The sequence below is a fragment of the Lissotriton helveticus genome, chromosome 5_1 (genome assembly GCF_964261635.1).
Source record: "Lissotriton helveticus chromosome 5_1, aLisHel1.1, whole genome shotgun sequence".
In the NCBI taxonomy this organism is placed as follows: Eukaryota; Metazoa; Chordata; class Amphibia; order Caudata; family Salamandridae; genus Lissotriton; species Lissotriton helveticus.
This window is the reverse complement of record NC_136065.1, coordinates 1617142079-1617165320: the sequence shown is the minus strand read 5'-3', so window position 1 is coordinate 1617165320 and position 23242 is coordinate 1617142079. Positions and strand designations below refer to the sequence as shown.

Genomic DNA, 23242 nt, shown 5'->3' with positions numbered 1-23242 from the left:
CCTCCCCTCCACTGCCCTTAATTTGGACCGATCATTTTTTTATCCCCTTTGACATTATGACACCTACTGCTCCCTTATCTAACCCCAGACACACCCAAGCCGCTTATACAGTCAACTGGAAGAAGGTGGCAGAACGTATACAGCTTGAGTCCAAACCGTTGCCCCTACCCCCCGCACTAACAGGAGATGTCGAAGCCGACTCATGTAACTTCCACACCTGGATGTGCCAAATAGTTGCGGTTAACTCTGAACCCAAAAGTAACCAAGGAAAGGGACCCAAGAAAAGAAAACCCAATGCTCCATGGTACACTAAGACCCTGGCAGATAGCCACCTCCAATGCCGGAGACTTGAAAGACAGTGGAGACAAACATATGATACGACCTCCAAAACTCGTTATGTTCAACAGAGAAAAGTATATCTCTCTGACATCAAAGCAGCTAAAAAGGACTATTTTACTAATCTTATAATGGAAGCGCACCAAAATCAAAAAACAATCTTCACTATAGTCAAGTCCTTTACCCACCCAAAAGCTCTTACCGTTGACATACCTCCGTCAGAGAGTCTCTGCAACCAAATTGCAGACTACTTCGTTGACAAAATTGTCAACATTCAGAAAGACTTTCCTCTACCCCCGACGACCACCACACAAGTCACAGTTAATCACCTCCCTCTCTCCAGTTTTAAACCAGTATCCTTGGAACAGACACGTAAGGCAATCCGCGCCTGCAAATCAGGAGCACCCACGGACTCTTGTCCCCCTATCATCCTCCATCACCTGATTGATACAGTCAATCCCCACATCAATGGAATCATTAATGAATCCCTTGCATCTGGAATTGTACCTGTCAAATGGAAGAAGGCCACTGTCAAACCTCTGTTAAAAAAACAGAATAAACCACCTACAGACCTGACTAATATGCGGCCTATCTCCTTACTTCCTTTCCTAGGCAAAGTCACGGAGCATTTAGTGCACGAGGAACTTAAAACCTTCACAGAAGCCCACAACATCCTGCATCCACAGCAATCGGGCTTCCGCTCCGGTCACTCGACAGAAACAGCCTTGATCGAGCTTACCGACTCTATTAAATTCCTACAGGATGAGGGCAAGCAAGCTGTCCTCATCCTGTTGGATCTCACAGCGGCATTCGATACCATCTCACACGCTATTCTAATCAATCGAATGCGAGAGATCGGTGTGACAGACTTAGCCTTGGCCTGGATTTCATCTTTTTTATCAAATAGGTCCCAGACTGTAGCACTTGGACCCTATCTTTCCAGCGAAAAGTTAATTACATCTGGAGTGCCCCAGGGGTCCGTATTGAGCCCCCTATTTTTTAATATCTACATGGCACCCCTCTTAGCTGTGATAGAGTCGCATGGTATCCTGGTTACGTCCTACGCTGACGACACACAATTGGTCGTCACCATCGACAAACAGCGTACGGACGCAGAGCTTCGCTTTAAAAACTGCCTTTCCGATGTCTTTGCATGGCTAAACACTAACCATCTCAGATGTAATAGCGCAAAGACAGAGATTATTCCAATAGGTAAGAATATCTCTTTCTCCCCTAAAGACTGGTGGCCCACAGGCTCCGAGGCTCCTCCTAGTGCAGTTACAGCAGCCAGAAATCTGGGTGTACAATTTGATTCCTCCCTCACTTTTGACGACCACGTCAAGATCACTGCTGGTCGATGTTTTGGACTAATAAAATCTCTGAGGAAATTCTTTGATTTCCTCCCAATCGCAGCCAGAAAGTCAGTCGCGGTAGCCCTTCTACTCTCCCGACTTGACTACTGCAACGGCCTTATGGCTGGGGTGAAAAAATCTACCCTCAGGAAGCTGCAGAGTTTACAACATGCTGCAGCTCGATTGGTTTTGCAACTCCCCAGAAGGTCATCTGCATCTGCAGCCCTGAATTCACTTCATTGGATGCCATTACACAAAAGAATTTTCTTCAAACTGCTTCTTACAGTTCATAAGACCATGCAAAATACAGGACCCCGCTATTTTGTAAACCGCTTCAAGCGCTACAATCCTTCGCGCTGCCTGAGATCTTCTGGGACTAACCTTGTCCAAATCCCCAGATTTAAATATAAGACCAGAGGAGGAAAGTCCTTTAATGTTCTGGCAGCTAAAGCCTGGAACACCTTGCCCATTGACCTCAGAGTCATCAATAATGAGAACAACTTCAGGAAACTCCTTAAGACATGGGTCTACAAACTCTCCGATTCCTCTGTCCTGGCTGCTATCTAGTTCCATTTTTTATTTCACCACGTATTCCAGTTATTCCTCCGTAACTTGCTTAGCGCCATGATGCTCCCCTGGGAGCGAACGTTCGCGCTTTACAAATACCCACAAATAACAAATGGAAGACCATATGTCCTTCAGGACCTGGAGGGGGGCTGGCTGCGAAACCTTGGCGGACCTGTACCCGGATGACTCCTTTGTGACCTTTGAGGGGGCTACGGAGGCCTTTGGACTGACGGAGGGGCACTACCTCCATTATAGGGGATCGCAGGACATGGCGCGGGTGACCTGGCCGCAGTTCCCAGAGGCGCCTCCGATGTCATACACCCTCAACATCCTCCTTTCTTGTGGCTGAGGCCGACGGCTGATCACATTGTTGTATTCAGCCATGCGAGGGACTCGGATCCACCAGTTTCCCCGGCTTGGGCTGCATGGGAGGCGGATCTCGAAGTCGCCCTAGAACCTGGCCAGCGCAAACGAATCGGGGCATTGACCCGTACGGTGTGATGTAATGCGCGGTTCAAGCTCATTCATTTCAATTTTATGCACCGCACCTATATGACCCCGGTCTCCTTACACCGCATCTCAAACGACAGGCGGGATGACGGCCCTAGATGTGGACTGAGTGGAGCGGGATTTCTCCATCTGGCATGGGAGTGCCCGCCGGTAGCTGCCTTCTGGCGGCAGGTGGTAGAGCGCATCCGGAGGGTCACGGGTCTCCGGATCGCCTTGGACCCACTACATTGTTTGTTGGCCCTGGTACCCAAGCCTAAAAAGAGAAAGTTACCCTATAAGCTGTTGCAGCTACTATTGGTGCTGTCAAGGCGTAGGGTGGCTATCACTTGGATGGGAGGTAGAGCCCCGGAGATGTCGTTCTGGCTTAGAGACTTCAGGGAATGGTCCTTGGCGGAGGAAACACATATGCAACACACACGTAGGGATGAGAAGCTGCAAGAGGACCTGCTTACGTGGCGCATGATGTGTGCTGTGGGGACTGTAGATAGCGACTCGGACGCCACCAGTGCTGAGCTGTTCACCCCGCAGGGTTCAGATTCCGGGGATGAGAGGGGTGGGAGTAGGGATGGTGTGGCTGTTATGGGCTAGTGTCTTGCCAGTACCGCGCGCATAATGTCTGTAACTATGTGATTTGCTCTGAGTCCCGAATGGATCTGTGTTTGATTTTGATTTTGATACCTGTGCCCGGATGGGCCCTGACGACCTGAATGGACTATATATGCCTGTGTTCTCACTGATGCCAAGTTTGTGGGGAGGGGAAGTTTTTGTTATTCTTGAATTTTATTGAAGTTATCATATGTCAGTATTTCCAAAAAAGTGATGATGTACTTTCACCTGGCTGTTTAAACGGCATGGTTGTCGCTTTATCATGACTAGGGAGTCCGTGTTTCTGATATCATACTGCCGCCCGGCCCCCGGGATGTGGACTGAAAGGCTGTGTTCTGTTGGTTAACATCCAGGTCTTCGGATCGAGGATGAGCCACGTACTGGTTTACTCCGATGTCTGTCCTTTCATCACAATCAAAATAAAGTATTTTAAAAAAAAAAGTATGACTACAAAATCTTAGCACTAGCGGTCCTAAATGGTTTTGTGTTGACAAAGCTTTAGATTTTTAGCCATAAAAGAATGAATGTACTGGCATATGCATCTCCCTCCAAAGCCAAAAGCAAACTGCTGAGATGCCCGTGCTTCAGGTAAGTATGGCTTCCAAAATTATTGGGCCAGATGCATTAAACATCTAAAATAGCTACCAAAATCACAGGCTATCTGTCTGCTAGAGCATTTTATAAATCAAGAAAATGATGCAGCTAATGATAGTGTGCAGAATTAATGTGAAAACTAAAATGGAAAACATAATGGGTTTAAATACGAAAATTGTAGTATGTAACCATATTTACTCTGGCTAGGCCTAAATAGTTAAAAGCAACTTTGCCTGACAAGCTGACATGACTAAAGAATGCTGAAGTCATATAGAAATGTTTATTTTCTGACCTTCCTACAGAAATGTTTTTTCATAATGAATATTAGTTGCATAAATGTTTCAATTTCATTCTGCAAGTTTCTATTTACACAATGTTCATTGATAATAAATTGAATACGCTTGTTATTGAGAAAGATCAATATGAAAAGTTCCTCATGGGAAAGCAGTTCTCAACAAGAGATAGAATCACAAAGTAGACCAGATTAAACCACTAGATGATAAGAAATAGTTACAGCATTAATAACTGTTTTGTGGAATTGTTGTGTTCCTGTGAGAAGACAAAGATTGATCCTGTTCCCATGAGAGCATCGAAAAATGATAAGTTGGTGGAAGAAAGAAGAAAAACTCAAACTGCAACATTGATACAACAGATCTTTGCTCTTTAAGTTCTGGCAATGCCCGCACACAAAATCATTCTGTCTACAGAATTCAACTGTTATACATTAGAACATCCAATACTAGCAGTATCACTAGAATGAAAGTACTAGACATCAGAGTACTACTAATAAATTAGTGGCAGCTACTGTTAGCTTCTGATAAGTAACTCTGGATGATGATTAGGTCCATCTCTGACACCGCAAACAGACAACAGGAAGAGATTGGCTATGGGTCTCCTGAAAGACATGAATCTTCTCGAATTTCTGTTTCTTCTCCTTCTCAAATGTCTTCCTCCTGGCATTTTCACAGTAATTGAATAGTTAGCTCTGGTGCTCCAACTACATTTAGAAGGAGGAACTGAAATTACTTGTTTCTTATATCTCCTTTAATTTGCATCTTTCTTTAAATGAGGAGCAGTCTTCAACAAGTAGTGACTATTTCCAATTTTCACATATTTCTTGTGAATTTTTAGAGGGAATGAAAGGATTCAGAAAATCATGCTGTCCCTAGATTCATTGGGAGGCTTTACCATTAGGCTGCCTGAAGAGCATAAAGTAGGTTGGGTATTGTGATTAGACACATGATGTGCCCCAATCTGAAAGTATACATTTACTCAGTTTAAGAGAATTGAACTACCAAGTGTAAAAACAGTTCAACAGTGAGGCTACACTTGGGCATGATGTAAACAGTTGTAAAGAGAATATGATGGCCTGCATGGATATAATTTGCTCTAATGTAAAGGACGTGGAATGTGGAACCTTGGCTACGGTCATGCCACAATTACTCATGTGCTCCTGTTATAGAATTCACACCTTTAGGTTTGTAGTTTGTAATTAGGCTATGTCCATTTTAAGCTGGTGTGCTGTTTGTTGCTTTGATGCGATCAAGGCTTCTGGGAGATGCAATCTAATCAAATCATTAACATAGAAATATATGACAGAATGACTTGTTTACTTCACTTGTATCTGGAGCAAGGAGAGAGACTCAATGTTGCAGCACTGTGATATGAGCATGTGCTGATGGAAAATGAAGCATCAAGGGGCTGTCCACCCACCCATGCTATGAATGCATAGGAGAGGGGCGCAGTATTAAAGGTGGCAATGCTCTAGAGTTCATTGGAAGTACCTCTTAATCTGTGTCTGTAAAAGGATTTGTATTAATCCATGGGCAAGTATTTTAAGTGAGACACAAGGAAGTATGCAGAAATTAAGTGGTTTCAGCTGTCACTTTACTTTTTATTCTACATAGTTTAGGAAAGGGTTAGTTTGTGTTTGTGCTATCAGAAGTATATACATGTGTGGGGTGAATGCTGTATATCAAGAACTGTGCCAAGACAGGCTTCTGACATCTCTTACTATAACTGCACAGTTTATACAAAGCATATATTAAGAGAGGAATGATTGTACGTTCTTAAACACAGCAACCGATACCAGATTACTTAAGGCAGCACATGTATTTTGGTGTACCAAATGCTCAAGGGAATAATGAAAAAATGTGTTTTTCACTGTAGTATGTGAGGAAGAACATCACTCTTAATATATTAACATATTTGCAATAGTTTCTAGTTTAATAGCAGGTTGCAATCTTGGTACCTTGTGGATAGGTCTGTCTATGTGTCTGAAAGTTTGCTGAGTGTAATGGCAGTACTGTGTTGCAGGTGATATTCAGAAATATTTTGATTATGTAGGGGTAAGCTTTGATATGTTGGTATTGTCTAGCAATCAGTTGCTGCTTTGTGATAGTTGGGGGAAGTGAGTGCCGGGATGGGTCATTTACTGCTTGCCTTTTTACGCTGGAAGTATTGTTCTTGAGTTGATATTTAAAAGTGGGGTGCATTCTACCTTTCATACATGCCATCGTTGATTTATCCTAAATAAATGACCTTCTGTATTAGTCCATTCCTCCATAATGGGTACCGCATTAAATGTGTTTTTTACAAAAAGAGGGAAAGTAAATCAGTATTTCCATTCCTATTCATTTCCCAAACAAAAACAAAAACAAAATACATTAATATCAATTGGAAAAAAAATATCCTGGCTGGTATGATCATAAATGGTTTATTATGAACATGATCAGCTGGGTTTGGGAGCAATAAGTATTTCATTTATCTTCATCAGGAAAATGTCAATTACCATCAACTAAGTTATTCAATAGACCTCATTTAGTGAACATTTTGAGACCTTGACTTCTGAAATGAATCAACCATACTACAGACAACATAACAGAAGTCCAACAGAGTTGGCTAAAGAATCAACAACATATAATGTATCACTCTTAGATAAAAGGATTAGGTTGCTAATTGAAACCGATATGCATTTAATGGTATTGAATGAGCCTTCTAGAAGAAACCAGTAACATAAATTCAGATTGAAATATGCTCCTCAAACATAAAACGATATGCAAAAGACAAGTGTAATTCAATGAAAGTATAAAAGCACAAAAGGGAGAAAGGTGAAAAAACAAATCTCATTAGATAACTACGTCTTTTGTCTTTCTATATGTGTGTATGTCATTTACTCTCTTTTTCCAGACTATACAGATTCCTCTGATTTTTAGGTAAATTCCCACAACTTGTTGGTTTGTTCTTTTTGTTTTTCTTGCACCTCCTAGATTTTACTCCATTTTTTAACTTTCACATCCTCAGGTTAGGGTGGGCCTTAGCGCGCCCATACCGCCGAGGTACACTCCCCAAGGTCCTGATGAATGCCCAGTAAATTACACGTAAAGGGCAGAAACATGTTGACCCCACTTTAAGTGGAAATATCAAAACAATTTATTTGGTAATTTCCCAACACATCGTTTTAATATGTCAGATTGGCCACAGAATAAATTTTTATGTGAGACACAATCTGGAATTTTTTTACTTTTTCACACAACCTTCACAAATAACCTGCTCCGTAGTATCCTGGCGTGGTAGCACACCGGGGAGGCATTTGGCTTCTCCCGGTTGGCCCAATGATGAAGCATGTCACCAACCAGGGTGGTGAGTGAGGGCTTTCTGTAAAAATCTAATGAGATTTGTTTTTTTTCACCTTTCTCCCTTTTGTGCTTATATACATTTATTGAATTACACTCTTCTGTTGTTTGAAATACATTTACCTGGGGGACTGAGAGTGTACTCCTCCCTCCCTCTCCCATTGTTAAGATATATTGAGCAGCGCACAGCTGTGAGAGCTATAAATAAAATTAAAATTAAAATTAAAATTAAACAAGAGACAACACCTCTCTTTTGGTGACATATATCTCTCTCTTGTCCTCTGTACCCTCACTATCATTTACCATGGCGAATTTGGGACTCACATACTCCGAAGCAGAAGTAGATGCTATCCTAACAGATTCCGCTCTATTTGCGGACCAAGCTATTTCACAGGCAATATTCCACACCACAGAATGGGAACAACTAACTGAGCAGAAACGTGACCGAATTAGAAACATACTTCATGGAACTATACTAAAACAATACCTTCTAACCAATACCGCCCCAAAGGGACTCCTTGTGACCAATACCCTGTGCATTTTTTTGAATGACGCAACCTTTCGTAAGGAATGGGCAATGATAGCATGGCATTGCACTCGAGATTGGCTTGTGCTGATCATTAAAACAGCAGTCCGTCTCTCCAAAGCACTAATGGTGGAAATTCAACAAACCGAGACGCATTTCAAAACAACTCTGACAGACTACAAAAAGAAGTTAGATTAAACTAATAGAGATATAACTGAATACAAAGACTCCCTGATGCAATCTAAGGTGACCAAATTTCAAAAAGATCTCAAAAAATTTGAATTCTACAAAGTGTACCCTTACGCAGACCCGGCATATGCACCGCCAAGCAGAGATTCCAATAAATCAGATTACTCTGACAGTAACTCATCGGACAGTAGTGGATCTAGTGATAATAGCCAGAAACAAAGATGAAGACGAGGGGGCAGAGGCAGATTTAATCATTACAATTAGCAGCCAAGGTGGCCACCCTTTTCGACACCGGGTAGCGGGCCGCCCCCCCAGTACTTTCAACAACCCCCCCCCCTTCCCCCTGATGGGTTGGAATCCATATATGCAACCACCGGCTTTCCACCAGAACCAATTCCAAACGCCTTTTTTAGAGAGGCCGGAGATGAAGAGGAAGGAGGAGGGGCAACAGCCAAGTCACTTGGGAACCGGAGGATCCAGTGGGCAACCACACCCGCAGCAAAACACCAGTACCGGGCACAAGTGCCCACGGAGTCTGATTACTAATCGGTCTAGCAAGGAACTGAATCCGGTGGAAATCAAGGTCCTAGAGAAGGGCCTGGGCTTTGTCCCTACAGAGAGACCAGACAAATTTAAATTACTCAGTGAGCTTTCCGAATTTTTCAAAAAGTTCAAACTCAAATCCTATTTTGAATCTAAAGATAAATCAGAGGCAGAAACTCACAGAGGTGACACCAACCTTGAGAGTTAAGTCTACTTTCGTACCTCCTCCCTACACAATACCGGCTGAAATAACAGCCTTTGAGCAGGCGGTTTTCAATGATATGGAAGCCCTACAAGTGCCCACAACTTTTAAGAACTTCATTGCACTAGAATATCAAGCTCTTCAAGACCTACAGAAAAACAAAGACATTACCATCAAACCTGCTGATAACGGGGTGGTATTGTCATCCAGAATACATCTGATTATGACAAAGTATGTCTTACCCTTCTGGATAATAGAACCAACTACACCCCTCTTTCGATAGATCCAACACCAGAACTGAAATCACGCATTCATGACCTAGTTAAGGAAGCAGAAGAGAACGATTATGTCTCCAGACATAAGGCGGCGTTTCTTACGGTGGGAGATAATGTAATACTGTATTTTTACACCCTGCCGAAAACGCACAAGAACAAAACCCCCCCACCAGGTAGACCGATTGTGTCGGGGATTGGGTCACTCCTGGAACCACTCTCAGTGTTCTGTGACCATTTTTTGAAACCCTTAAAACAGAGTACCACCCCCTATCTCAAAGACACCAAGAGTTTACTACAACTCCTACAAAACTTTACTTTTGAGGAAGGATCTATCATTCTTGTAACACTAGACATAGAAAGTCTATACACAAGTATTCCTCAAGATGACAGACTTAGAGTTTTGGGATCAGCACTCGACTCCACAACTTGGGAATATACAACACCTAAAGACTTTATTCTGCAATGTGCAACTATAGCATTGAAAGAGAATTACTTTGAACACAAGGGCAAACTATACCTACAAAGCGCTGGGACTTCAAAGGGCAGTACATTCGCCCCCAGTGTAGCAGGATTGTATGTCCATGATTTTGAATCAAAGTACATCCTGCCCACAGGTAGCCGCTTTTTCTCCTCCATAGGATTATGGAGGAGGTATATAGATGATATACTCCTCATCTGGAAAGGCGATGAAACCCTACTGGAACATTTCTTTGATTGGCTAAACACCTTAGACCCTAATTTGAAATGTACACACTGCAGGAGCAAAGAGGAAGTGGTGTTCTTAGATGTGGTTATTACAGTGAGTGGTACAACCCTAACCACCAACACACACTACAAGCCAACTGCTAAAAACAACCTACTGGAGTTCTCGAGCTTCCATCCGAGACCGCTTAGGGAAAATCTACCATATGGCCAATACCTAAGGATCCAGAGAAACTGTAGCAACACTAAGGACTACCGGGAACAAGCCACTGACCTAACCTAAAGACTAAGCTCAAGAGGCTACCCCATAAACATTTTAGACAAAGGCAATCAATTATCTTTGGAACCTGGCAAACTCTGGACCCAAAGAGTCCACACAAATTGTAACTCCACCAATGTGGTTTATTTGATCACCTGCCCTTGCCAGAAAAGATATGTGGGCATGAGCACTCGCAAAATTAAACAACGTATTTGCGAACACCGCAGCAACATCAGGTGTCGCAAGGTGACAACAAAAATGAGTGAACATTTTCTCCTCTCCAATCACACCCCAAATGATTTACACTGCACCATCATCGAACAAGTGTCTTTTGGGAAAAATATCACCAATGCACTATTCGAAAAGGAACAGCGCTGGGTGTTCCGATTGGGGACACACCTGAATGGCCTGAATGACGGGATACCATGGTCGGCAGTACTTAAACACCAATAATCCAGTTTCTTTGCCAGACCATGCACTAAGTATCACTACCTTTTTTGGAATAACTTATCTTTATTGGAATAACTACCGTAGTGTCCTTTTTTCAACATGTAGTTTCCTCTGTTTCTGGATAACATATCCTCCTTTTGCCCTTTATCAATTTCTTTGCCCAAAATGAATATATTGATGAAATTGCCATGACCCATTCGCTCCAAGCATTTACTGAGGAATGGGAAACACAGGAACGAGACTATAACTTAGATTAATCTAATGTCATCCATAAGTAACAAGTTAAGAATGATTACATTTCCACACCACAACAAGCAACTTTTTTCATGTTGCACTTGCGGTAAGGCTTGTGCCCCCCCTAACATATAACCACTGTTCCTTTCGGGACACACCCCTACTTAGACTAACAATTAGGTAGTAAAGTTCGATTCATTTGATATAATATACCTCTATTCGGACTAACGATTAGTCAATACATTTTGATTGATTTATATAGTCCATATCTAGCTCTGCACGCTCCATTTGGTACCAGTCTCACTCGTTCTGATCATCTAACTAGTACTAATGTCTAGCTTAAACTCCATAACAATTTTGGAGCACTCCACAATCATTTTTCGTTTCATAAAGTTTTTGCCCATTGATACCTCTGACACCCAAGAAGGTTAGCACTCTAGCCTTTTTTTCAGCGCAAGCACGAACACGGCCCGTGATTGGGTGTCCACGCGCAACACACGCTCGCTACCACGGACCGCTTCCGGGTCGAGCATTTCCATCGCAACTACAATAACGATGCCTCCTCTACCGACCCACATCCACGAGGTCCGGTTAGAGGCAGTACGCAGGTATCGAGCGGGTGTCAGGCGTTGCGGGCTTCAGTTCTACTTCATCCCATTCGACAGCTAAGTTTTCCACGATGCCTCGTGCATCTTTTTACAGAGTTTAGTTTAACTCCTTTTCTGTTATTTTATTGTCCTTCCTTCCTCCCGAGACCTATGAGGCGTGGATCTTTTACTTGACAAGTGAGAGTCCATATGTTATAATTGCCGTTACGACTGTGCAGGGTCAATTTTTAGTCACCTTTTATGCACTGGCCCCGCATTTTGGCCCATTGATCTCTAACCACGAGTATCGATATAACGCCATAACCGGCGTGGAGGGCCACTCTTTACGCCATTCTTCTTGCATTGTGCATGCTTTGTCACCGGTCTGTCTCTTCAAGGCCAGTGCATTTACCACTAAAATATTACTATGGCATTATGGTCACCATTGAGTGACTAGTCACAAGCACATCTCTCAGAGATCGGATTTTTAAGAGAACCAACGTGACAGACTTGACTAACGACGTGTTTTGTCTTTCTATATGTGAGTATGTCATTTACTCTCTTTTTCCAGACTATACAGGTTCCTCTGATTTTGAGGTAAATTCCCACAACTTGTTGGTTTGTTCTTTTTGTTTTTCTTGCACCTCCTAGTTTTTACACCATTTTTTAACTTTTACTTCCTCAGGTTAGGGTGGGCCTTAGCGCACCCATACAGCCGAGGTACACTCCCCATGGTCCTGACGAATGCCCAGTAAATTACACATAAAGGGCAGAAACATGTTGACCCCACTTTAAGTGGAAATCTCCAAACAATGTATTTGGTAATTTCCCAACACATCGTTTTAATATGTCAGATTGGCCACAGAATACAATTTTTATGTGAGACACAATCTGGAAATTTTTTACTTTTTCACACAACCTTTACAAATAACCAGCTCCGCAGTATCCTGGCGTGGTAGCACACCGGGGAGGCATTCGGCTTCTCCCGGTGGGCCCAATGATGAAGCATGTCACCAACCAGGGTGGTGAGTGAGGGCTTTCTGTAAAAATCTAATGAGATTTGTTTTTTCATCTTTCTCCCTTTTGTGCTTGTATACATTTATTGAATTACACTCTTCTGTTGTTTGAAATACATTTACCTGCGGGACTGAGAGTGTACTCCTCCCTCCCTCTCCCGTTGTTAAGAGATATGCAAAAGACACCTATGAAAAAGTTCATGAAAAAGTCCAAATTATAGCTCAATGAAAATAATGATTGTTGAAGATACAATCAGTCAAATGTAGACTTCATTTGTAGAATTGTTACATACGTAAAGCTAGATAAAAGTGAAATGGTGCTTATATAATACATTTAGTCATATGCTTAGAAATTACAACCAAGTATTGTCTAAAAGAATCACAGTTAAAGATAGTAGAGTAAAAGGCAATTTTGGATTTAAAAAAACTTGATTTGTGAAAGAACTACATTAATCTCTTCACAAAAGATAATACCTGGCATCAATGGTATGGAACCTGAATATGCCAGACATTAAATATTGGTTTTATCATGTATAGAGGATTTTAGTAATACATTTATAATGCTGAAGGAATCTTGTCCTCCTCTTCTTGCGTCTAACTTTTGTGTATTTCACATTTTTTGTTTGTAAATTTAACTTCAAGATCAAGTGCATTGAGATGTTTACAATATAATGGAAGGAAATTTAATTTTGATTGCTAAATATTAAAAGTTACAATTATGTTTCATTGGAACTCTCTCATGACATGTTTTTCGGTGAAACATCTTTAAATTATTCCAAATCATTCCAATCACATCTGTGTTCTCATTTAAGAATTTCATTTAAATAAAGAAAGCATGATAAGGTAATGCAAGAGTTATGAATCTTAGTAGTCTGTGCGAAACTGTATAGTAGTAAAACCATTTCTCACCAGTTTCATTTGTGATCTCACCATTAGCACATGGAACACAATCAAAACAGCAGGCTGGTTGACCTTGAATGGCAGACTTGCGAAACCCAGGAGTACAGCTTGCACTACAGACTGACTGTGGAACCTAAAACATAATTGATATATATCAATAAGTTCTAGAACATGCCACATTTGTCACACAGGATTTCCTTAGGATGACAAGACAGCTACATTGCAAAATAGGAAAGAAACGTATATTAGTGATCAAAGCTTTAAACCCTTCCATGCTGCTGTTGGCCATTGGCGGACAGCAGCACTACCTGCCCAGTGCTGCCGTCGGCCAATGGCCGACGTGGCCCCGCCCGTTTTGTGGAAGTGCCGCACTTCCGCAAAATCGGCGGCGCATGAAACGGGTTATAGTGGCTTCACAGGCAGTCATTCACTATCAACAAACATCAAATACAGAATAACCCAAATTGTCTGTTTGATAAATGAAGTTATTTGAATTCTGTCATCATTAATTGTAATTATTTGCAAACTGAAAACTATACTTAATGACTCTCATCAATAGATATATGTAATTATTAGTATAATTATATATGCAAACTTCCTTTTAGTTCTCAGATACAGTCAGCTTTAGCTGTCTCATGACCAGAACTGCTGCTTCCAGTGCCTGTATTGAATGTGGTTTCGGTCAGCCTGTTGATCATGATTGGATGGATTTGCTGTCCGTCTCACACCTTTGTTCTGAATCCATGCCTTAAATCAAGGTGATGTGTTAAATTCTCTATTGCATTTGCTCAAAAGCTGTGCTCAGAGAGGTAATTGGGTAAAGGTGATTAATAAAACCACAGAAAATAACTGAAAAAACATGAAGGTTAAAGTCTGATGAGAGTTATGAACCCGAAACTGGTCCCAGGCTGCTTTTTCCAGTCCAGGGAAGACATGGCTTGGCAGTTTGGGCTCGACTGTTCCCATGAGGCACAAGTTCAGACTGATTTGCACATGGCCATGTCTGAACTTGGGTGGTGGAGTGAGCTAAAGAATGATGATGGATTAAACCCATATCAGTTGACTGGGGTGAGTGTTTGATTTGCTCAAACACTCCATCCATCATCCCATTTGGTATCGCTTTGTTCGCCCTAAGTTAGCAGGGTATGCTCAGATGTGGGTCCCTTGCTCACTCTGCCACTGGATTGAAGAGGTATAAAACCTTTACCACGCAACTTTTACAACGACCTACCTTTACCACGCAATTTTTACAACGCAGGATCCATTACAACGAAGTACCATTACAACGCATGTTTTCACAACGCAGATACCTTTACAACGCATACCATTACAACGTAAGTATTGGTAAGTATATAATTTTATTAAAAATATTATAGGTTCGGGTTTTTGGGTGAAGGGGTATTTTTAGGGTTCAGGGCTAGGTTTGTGTTTTTGGGTAAAGGGGTATTTTTAGGGTTCAGGACTAGGTTTGGGTTTTTGGGTAAAGGGGTATTTTTAGGGTTCAGAGCTAGGTTTGGGTTTTTGGGTAAAGGGGTATTTTTAGGGTTCAGGGCTAGGTTTGGGTTTTTGGGTAAAGGGGTATTTTTAGGGTTCAGGGCTAGGTTTGGGTTTTTGGGTAAGGGGGTATTTTTAGGGTTCAGGGCTAGGTTTGGGTTTTTGGGTAAAGGGGTATTTTTAGGGTTCAGGGCTAGCTTTGGGTTTTTGGGTAAAGGGGTATTTTTAGGGTTCAGTGATAGGTTTGGGTTTTTGGGTAAGGGGGTATTTTTAGGGTTCAGGGCTAGGTTTGGGTTTTTGGGTAAAGGGGTATTTTTAGGGTTCAGGGCTAGGTTTGGGTTTTTAGGTAAAGGGGTATTTTTAGGGTTCAGGGCTAGGTTTGGGTTTTTGGGTAAAGGGGTATTTTTAGGGTTCAGGGCTAGGTTTGGGTTTTTGGGTAAATGGGGTATTTTTAGGGTTCAGGGCTAGGTTTGGGTTTTTGGGTAAGGGGGTATTTTTAGAATTCAGGGCTAAGTTTGGGTTTTTGGGTAAAGGGATATTTTTAGGGTTCAGGGCTAGGTTTGGGTTTTTGGGTAAAGGGGTATTTTTAGGGTTCAGGGCTAGCTTTGGGTTTTTGGGTAAGGGGGTATTTTTAGGGTTCAGGGCTAGGTTTGGGTTTTTGGGTAAAGGGGTATTTTTAGGGTTCAGGGCTAGGTTTGGGTTTTTGGGTAAAGGGGTATTTTTAGGGTTCAGGGCTAGGTTTGGGTTTTTGGGTAAAGGGGTATTTTTAGGGTTCAGGGCTAGGTTTGGGTTTTTGGGTAAAGGGGTATTTTAGGGTTCAGGGCTAGGTTTGGGTTTTTGGGTAAAGGGGTATTTTTAGGGTTCAGGGCTAGGTTTGGGTTTTTGGGTAAAGGGGTATTTTTAGGGTTCAGGGCTAGGTTTGGGTTTTTGGGTAAGGGGGTATTTTTAGGGTTCAGGGCTAGGTTTGGGTTTTTGGGTAAAGGGGTATTTTTAGGGTTCAGGGCTAGCTTTGGGTTTTTGGGTAAAGGGGTATTTTTAGGGTTCAGGGATAGGTTTGGGTTTTTGGGTAAGGGGGTATTTTTAGGGTTCAGGGCTAGGTTTGGGTTTTTGGGTAAAGGGGTATTTTTAGGGTTCAGGGCTAGGTTTGGGTTTTTAGGTAAAGGGGTATTTTTAGGGTTCAGGGCTAGGTTTGGGTTTTTGGGTAAAGGGGTATTTTTAGGGTTCAGGGCTAGGTTTGGGTTTTTGGGTAAATGGGGTATTTTTAGGGTTCAGGGCTAGGTTTGGGTTTTTGGGTAAGGGGGTAATTTTAGAATTCAGGGCTAGGTTTGGGTTTTTGGGTAAAGGGATATTTTTAGGGTTCAGGGCTAGGTTTGGGTTTTTGGGTAAAGGGGTATTTTTAGGGTTCAGGGCTAGCTTTGGGTTTTTGGGTAAGGGGGTATTTTTAGGGTTCAGGGCTAGGTTTGGGTTTTTGGGTAAAGGGGTATTTTTAGGGTTCAGGGCTAGGTTTGGGTTTTTGGGTAAAGGGGTATTTTTAGGGTTCAGGGCTAGCTTTGGGTTTTTGGGTAAGGGGGTATTTTTAGGGTTCAGGGCTAGGTTTGGGTTTTTGGGTAAAGGGGTATTTTTAGGGTTCAGGGCTAGGTTTGGGTTTTTGGGTAAAGGGGTATTTTTAGGGTTCAGGGCTAGGTTTGGGTTTTGGGGTAAAGGGGTATTTTTAGGGTTCAGGGCTAGGTTTGGGTTTTTGGGTAAAGGGGTATTTTAGGGTTCAGGGCTAGGTTTGGGTTTTTGGGTAAAGGGGTATTTTTAGGGTTCAGGGCTAGGTTTGGGTTTTTGGGTAAAGGGGTATTTTTAGGGTTCAGGGCTAGGTTTGGGTTTTTGGGTATAGGGGTATTTTTAGGGTTCAGGGCTAGGTTTGGGTTTTTGGGTAAAGGGGTATTTTTAGGGTTCAGGGCTAGGTTTGGGTTTTTGGGTAAAGGGGTATTTTTAGGGTTCAGGGCTAGGTTTGGGTTTTGGGGTACAGGGGTACATGGTAAAAATGAAATAAAATAAAATTTAAATTAAATTAATTAAATTAAATTAAATTAAATTAAATTAAATTAAATTATATTAATTTTAATTAATTTACATTAAAAAAAATATTATAAACTTACCAATACTTACGTTGTAATGGTATGCGTTGTAAAGGTATCTGCGTTGTAAAAACATGCGTTGTAATGGTACTTCGTTGTAATGGATCCTGCGTTGTAAAAATTGCGTGGTAAAGGTAGGCGTTGTAAAAGTATGCGTTGTAACGTCATACATCCGATTGAAGATAGCCTGACTGATGAGGATTATGAATCCAAAACCGGTCCTAGGATGCTTGTTTCCGGTCCAGTGAAGACATGGCTTGGCAGTTCGGGCTGGACTGCTCCCATGAAGCACAGGGTCAGACTGATTTACATGTGGCCATGTCTGAATGGGGTGGTGGAGTGAGCTAAAGAATAGTGATGGATTAAACCCAGATAACTTGACTGGGGGTGAGTGTTTGATTTGCTCAAACGCTCCATCCATCATCCTCTTTGGTATCGCTTTGTTCACCCTAAGTTGGCAGGGTATGCCCAGACGTGGGTCCCTTGCTCACTCTGCCACTAGATTCAAGATAGCCTAGCTGATGAGGATTATGAATCCGAAACCGGTCCCAGGATGCTTATTTCCAGTCCAGTGAAGACATGGCTTCGCAGTTCGGGCGGACTGCTCCCTTGAGGCACAGGGTGAGACTGATTTGCATGTGGCCATGTCTGAACTGGCGTGGTGGAGTGAGCTAAAGAATGGTGATGGATTAAACCCAGATCAGTTGACTCGAGGTGAGTGTTTGATTTGATCAAACGCTCCGTCTATCATCCCCTTTGGTATCGCTTTGCTCACCCTAAGTTGGAAGGGTATGCCCAGACGTGGGCCCCTTGCTCACTCTGCCACTGGATTCAAGATAGCCCGGCTGATGAGGATTATGAGTCCGAAACCGGTCCCAGGATGCTTGTTCCTGGTCCAGTGAAGACATGGCTTGGCAGTTCGGGTGGACTGCTCCCATGAGGCACAGGGTCAGACTGATTTGCGTATGGCCATGTCTGAACTGGGGAGGTGGAGTGAGCTAAAGAATGGTGATGGATTAAACCCAGATCAGTTGACTGGGGGTTAGTGTTTGATATGCTCAAACGCTCCCGTCCATCATCCCCTTTGGTACCGCTTTGTTCGCCCTAAGTTGGCAGGGTATGCCCAGACATGGGTCCCTTGCTCACTCTGCCACTGGACTCGAGATAGCCTGGCTGATGAGGATTATGAATCTGAAACCGGTCCAGGATGCTTGTTTCTGGTGCAGTGAAGAAATAGCTTGGCTGTTTGGGCTGGACTGCTCCCGTGAGGCACAGGGTCAGACTGATTTGCATATGGCCATGTCTGAACTGGGGTGGTGGAGTGAGCTAAAGAATAGTGATGGATTAAACCCAGATAACTTGACTGGGGGTGAGTGTTTGATTTGCTCAAACGCTCCATCCATCATCCTCTTTGGTATCGCTTTGTTCACCCTAAGTTGGCAGGGTATGCCCAGACGTGGGTCCCTTGCTCACTCTGCCACTGGATTCAAGATAGCCTGGCTGATGAGGATTATGAATCCGAAACCGGTCCCAAGATGCTTATTTCCAATCCAGTGAAGACATGGCTTCGCAGTTCGGGCGGACTGCTCCCATGAGGCACAGGGTGAGACTGATTTGCATGTGGCCATGTCTGAACTGGCATGGTGGAGTGAGCTAAAGAATGGTGATGGATTAAACCCAGATCAGTTGACTCGGGGTGAGTGTTTGATTTGATCAAACGCTCCGTCTATCATCCCCTTTGGTATCGCTTTGTTCACCCTAAGTTGGAAGGGTATGCCCAGACGTGGGTCCCTTGCTCACTCTGCCACTGGATTCAAGATAGCCCGGCTGATGAGGATTATGAATCCGAAACCGGTCCCAGGATGCTTGTTCCTGGTCCAGTGAAGACATGGCTTGGCAGTTCGGGTGGACTGCTCCCATGAGGCACAGGGTCAGACTGATTTGCATATGGCCATGTCTGAACTGGGGAGGTGGAGTGAGCTAAAGAATGGTGATGGATTAAACCCAGATCAGTTGACTGGGGGTTAGTGTTTGATATGCTCAAACGCTCCCGTCCATCATCCCCTTTGGTACCGCTTTGTTCGCCCTCAGTTGGCAGGGTATGCCCAGACATGGGTCCCTTGCTCACTCTGCCACTGGATTCGAGATAGCCTGGCTGATGAGGATTATGAATCCGAAACCGGTCCCAGGATGCTTGTTTCTGGTCCAGTGAAGAAATAGCTTGGCTGTTTGGGCTGGACTGCTCCCATGAGGCACAGGGTCAGACTGATTTGCATATGGCCATGTCTGAACTGGGGTGGTGGAGTGAGCTAAAGAATGGTGATGGATTAAACCTAGAACAGTTGACTTGGGGAGAGTGTTTGATCTGCTCAAACACTGCATCCTTCATCCGCTTTGGTATCGCTTTGTTCGTCCTAAGTTGGCAGTGTATGCCCAGACGTGGGTCCCTTGCTCCCTCTACCACTGGATTCAAGATAGCCTGGGTAATGAGGATTATGAATCCGAAACCGGTCCCAGGTGCTTGTTTCCGGTCCAGTGAAGACATGGCTTGGCAGTTTGGGCTGGCTGCTCCCATGAGGCACAGGGTCAGACTGATTTGCATATGGTCATGTCTGAACTGGGGTCGTGGAGTGAGCTAAAGATAGAGTGGTGATGGATTAAACCCAGATCAGTTGACTGGAAGTTAGTGTTTGATCTGCTCAAACGCTCCGTCCATCATCCGCTTTGGTATCGCTTTGTTCGCCCTGAGTTGGCAGAGTATGCCCAGACATGGATCCCTTGCTCCCTACCCCACTGGATTCAAGACAGCCTGGCTGATGAGGATTGTGAATCCGAAACCGGTCCCAGGATATTTGTTTCCGGTCCAGTGAAGACATGGCTTGGCAGTTCGGGCTGGACTGCTCCCATGAACACAGGGTCAGACTGATTTGCATATGGTCATATCTGAACTGGGGTGGTGGAGTGAGCTAAAGAATGGTGATGTATTAAACTCAGATCACTTGACTGGGGGTGAATGTTTGATTTGCTCAAACGCTCCATCCATCATCCCCTTTGGTATCGCTTTGTTCGCACTAAGTTGGCAGGGTATGCCCGGACGTGGGTCCCTTGCTCACTCTGCCACTGGATTCAAGATAGCCCGGCTGATGAGGATTATGAATCTGAAACTGGTCCCAGGATGCCTGTTTCCAGTCCAATGAAAACATGGCTTCGCAGTTTGGGCTGCACTGCTCCCATGAGGCTAAGGGTCAGACTGATTTGCATATGGCCATGTCTGAACTGGGGTGGTGGAGTGAGCTAAAGAATGGTGATGGATTAAACCCAGATCAGTTGACTGGGGGTTAGTGTTTGATATGCTCAAACGCTCCCGTCCATCATCCCCTTTGGTACCGCTTTGTTCGCCCTCAGTTGGCAGGGTATGCCCAGACATGGGTCCCTTGCTCACTCTGCCACTGGATTCGAGATAGCCTGGCTGATGAGGATTATGAATCCGAAACCGGTCCCAGGATGCTTGTTTCTGGTCCAGTGAAGAAATAGCTTGGCTGTTTGGGCTGGACTGCTCCCATGAGGCACAGGGTCAGACTGATTTGCATATGGCCATGTCTGAACTGGGGTGGTGGAGTGAGCTAAAGAATGGTGATGGATTAAACCTAGAACAGTTGACTTGGGGAGAGTGTTTGATCTGCTCAAACACTGCATCCTTCATCCGCTTTGGTATCGCTTTGTTCGTCCTAAGTTGGCAGTGTATGCCCAGACGTGGGTCCCTTGCTCCCTCTACCACTGGATTCAAGATAGCCTGGCTAATGAGGATTATGAATCCGAAACCGGTCCCAGGTGCTTGTTTCCGGTCCAGTGAAGACATGGCTTGGCAGTTTGGGCTGGCTGCTCCCATGAGGCACAGGGTCAGACTGATTTGCATATGGTCATGTCTGAACTGGGGTCGTGGAGTGAGCTAAAGATAGAGTGGTGATGGATTAAACCCAGATCAGTTGACTGGAAGTTAGTGTTTGATCTGCTCAAACGCTCCGTCCATCATCCGCTTTGGTATCGCTTTGTTCGCCCTGAGTTGGCAGAGTATGCCCAGACATGGATCCCTTGCTCCCTACGCCACTGGATTCAAGACAGCCTGGCTGATGAGGATTGTGAATCCGAAACCGGTCCCAGGATATTTGTTTCCGGTCCAGTGAAGACATGGCTTGGCAGTTCGGGCTGGACTGCTCCCATGAAGCACAGGGTCAGACTGATTTGCATATGGTCATGTCTGAACTGGGGTGGTGGAGTGAGCTAAAGAATGGTGATGTATTAAACTCAGATCACTTGACTGGGGGTGAATGTTTGATTTGCTCAAACGCTCCATCCATCATCACCTTTGGTATCGCTTTGTTCGCACTAAGTTGGCAGGGTATGCCCGGACGTGGGTCCCTTGCTCACTCTGCCACTGGATTCAAGATAGCCCGGCTGATGAGGATTATGAATCTGAAACTGGTCCCAGGATGCCTGTTTCCAGTCCAATGAAAACATGGCTTCGCTGTTTGGGCTGCACTGCTCCCATGAGGCTAAGGGTCAGACTGATTTGCATATGGCCATGTCTGAACTGGGGTGGTGGAGTGAGCTAAAGAATGGTGATCGATTAAACCCAGATCATTTGACTGGGGGTGAGATTATGATTTGCTCAAATGCTCGATCCATCATCCCCTTTGGTATCGCTTTATTCGCCCTAAGTTGGCAGGGTATGCCTAGACGTGGGTCCCTTGTTCACTCTGCCACTGGATTCAAGATAGCCTGGCTGATGAGGATTATGAATCCGAAACCGGTCCCAGGATGCTTGTTTCCAGTCCAGTGAAGACATGGCTTGGCAGTTCGGTCGGGACTGCTCCCATGAGGCACAGGGTCAGACTGATTTGCATATGGCCATGTCTGAACTGGGATGGTGGAGTGAGCTAAAGAATGGTGATGGATTAAACCCGGATCAGTTGACTGGGGGTGAGTGTTTGATTTGCTCAAACGCTCCGTCCATCATCCCCTTTGGTATTGCTTTGTTCGCCCTAAGTTGGCAGGGTATGCCCAGACGTGGATCCCTTGCTCACTCTGCTACTGGATTCAAGATAGCATGGCTGATGAGGATTATAAATCTGAAATCGGTCCCAGGATGCTTGTTTCCGGTCCATTGTAGACGTGGCTTGGCAGTTCGGACTGGACTGCTCCTATGAGGCACAGGGTCACACTGATTTGCATATGGCCATGTCTGAACGGGGGTGGTGGATTAAACCCAGATCAGTTGACTGGGGGTGAGTGTTTGATTTTCTCAATGCTCCGTCCATCATCCCCCTTGGTATCGTTATAATATATTTTTATGGTCAACATTTCCAAATTTGTTTAGCACTAATCTGTTACAAAAGTTACTTAAATATGTCACAAATATGGAAACCATTTACATGGTAGTCTCCAGTATTTGCATATTCCATCGGTCAAATCTTACTTTGAGTATTAAGATAAAGTGAGGCAAAAAAGGGTCTGTGTTCTAAATGAAATTCCAACAACATGTGAAGGGATTAGTTATCGTTGTCATGTGTTTTCGCATTTATTGCACAGGGGCGCACCATACAATTCACCTCCTCATCATCATTTTAAAGCCTCATTAAAAAATGTTGCTTTTTTACTGCTATTCTTATTATCGTATGGCAATGTGTACTATGTATTTTTTGAGGTTTTATAAGATTCCAATGGAATCCATACTTTTATATTTATTTGATGGATAGTGTTTAATATCAGTAAAGAGAAATTGCATGGGGAAGATTTTGAATTGTGTAGATTGGTAAAATGCTGCAACAATTTTCATGTTTTTTCTCTCTTGTTACACCACTTATGGGCCGATTCTGATCTGGGTCGGAAAGCTCTCCAACCCAGCCGGATCTGGGGTGTTTTTCTACTGATCCGGACTCCTGCAGTCCGACCGAGCAGGTACTATGTGGCCGTATGCAGTCGGGCTAGGTTCGGTCGGACTCCCATACAAGTCAATGGGAGCCGGTCGTACGACGCGTATATGGTCTCCCATTGACTGAATGGGTACGTCTCGCGCAAGGGCACCCCCAACAGTGGGTACGCATTGGTGCCATCCGCCATACAAATTCTAGGTATCCTC

The 23242-nt window shown here is 43.8% G+C and overlaps 1 protein-coding gene across 1 annotated transcript in view; it reads right to left on the bottom strand.

The window, feature by feature from the left end:
* The window catches only part of LOC144752735 (vomeronasal type-2 receptor 26-like), a 41163-nt gene that overhangs the window by 5519 nt on the left and 12402 nt on the right, over window positions 1-23242 (bottom strand). The window contains exon 3 of the mRNA XM_078640595.1: window positions 13493-13616. Within this exon, the coding sequence (XP_078496721.1) occupies window positions 13493-13616 (124 nt within the window). The remainder of the gene's footprint in view (window positions 1-13492; window positions 13617-23242) is intronic.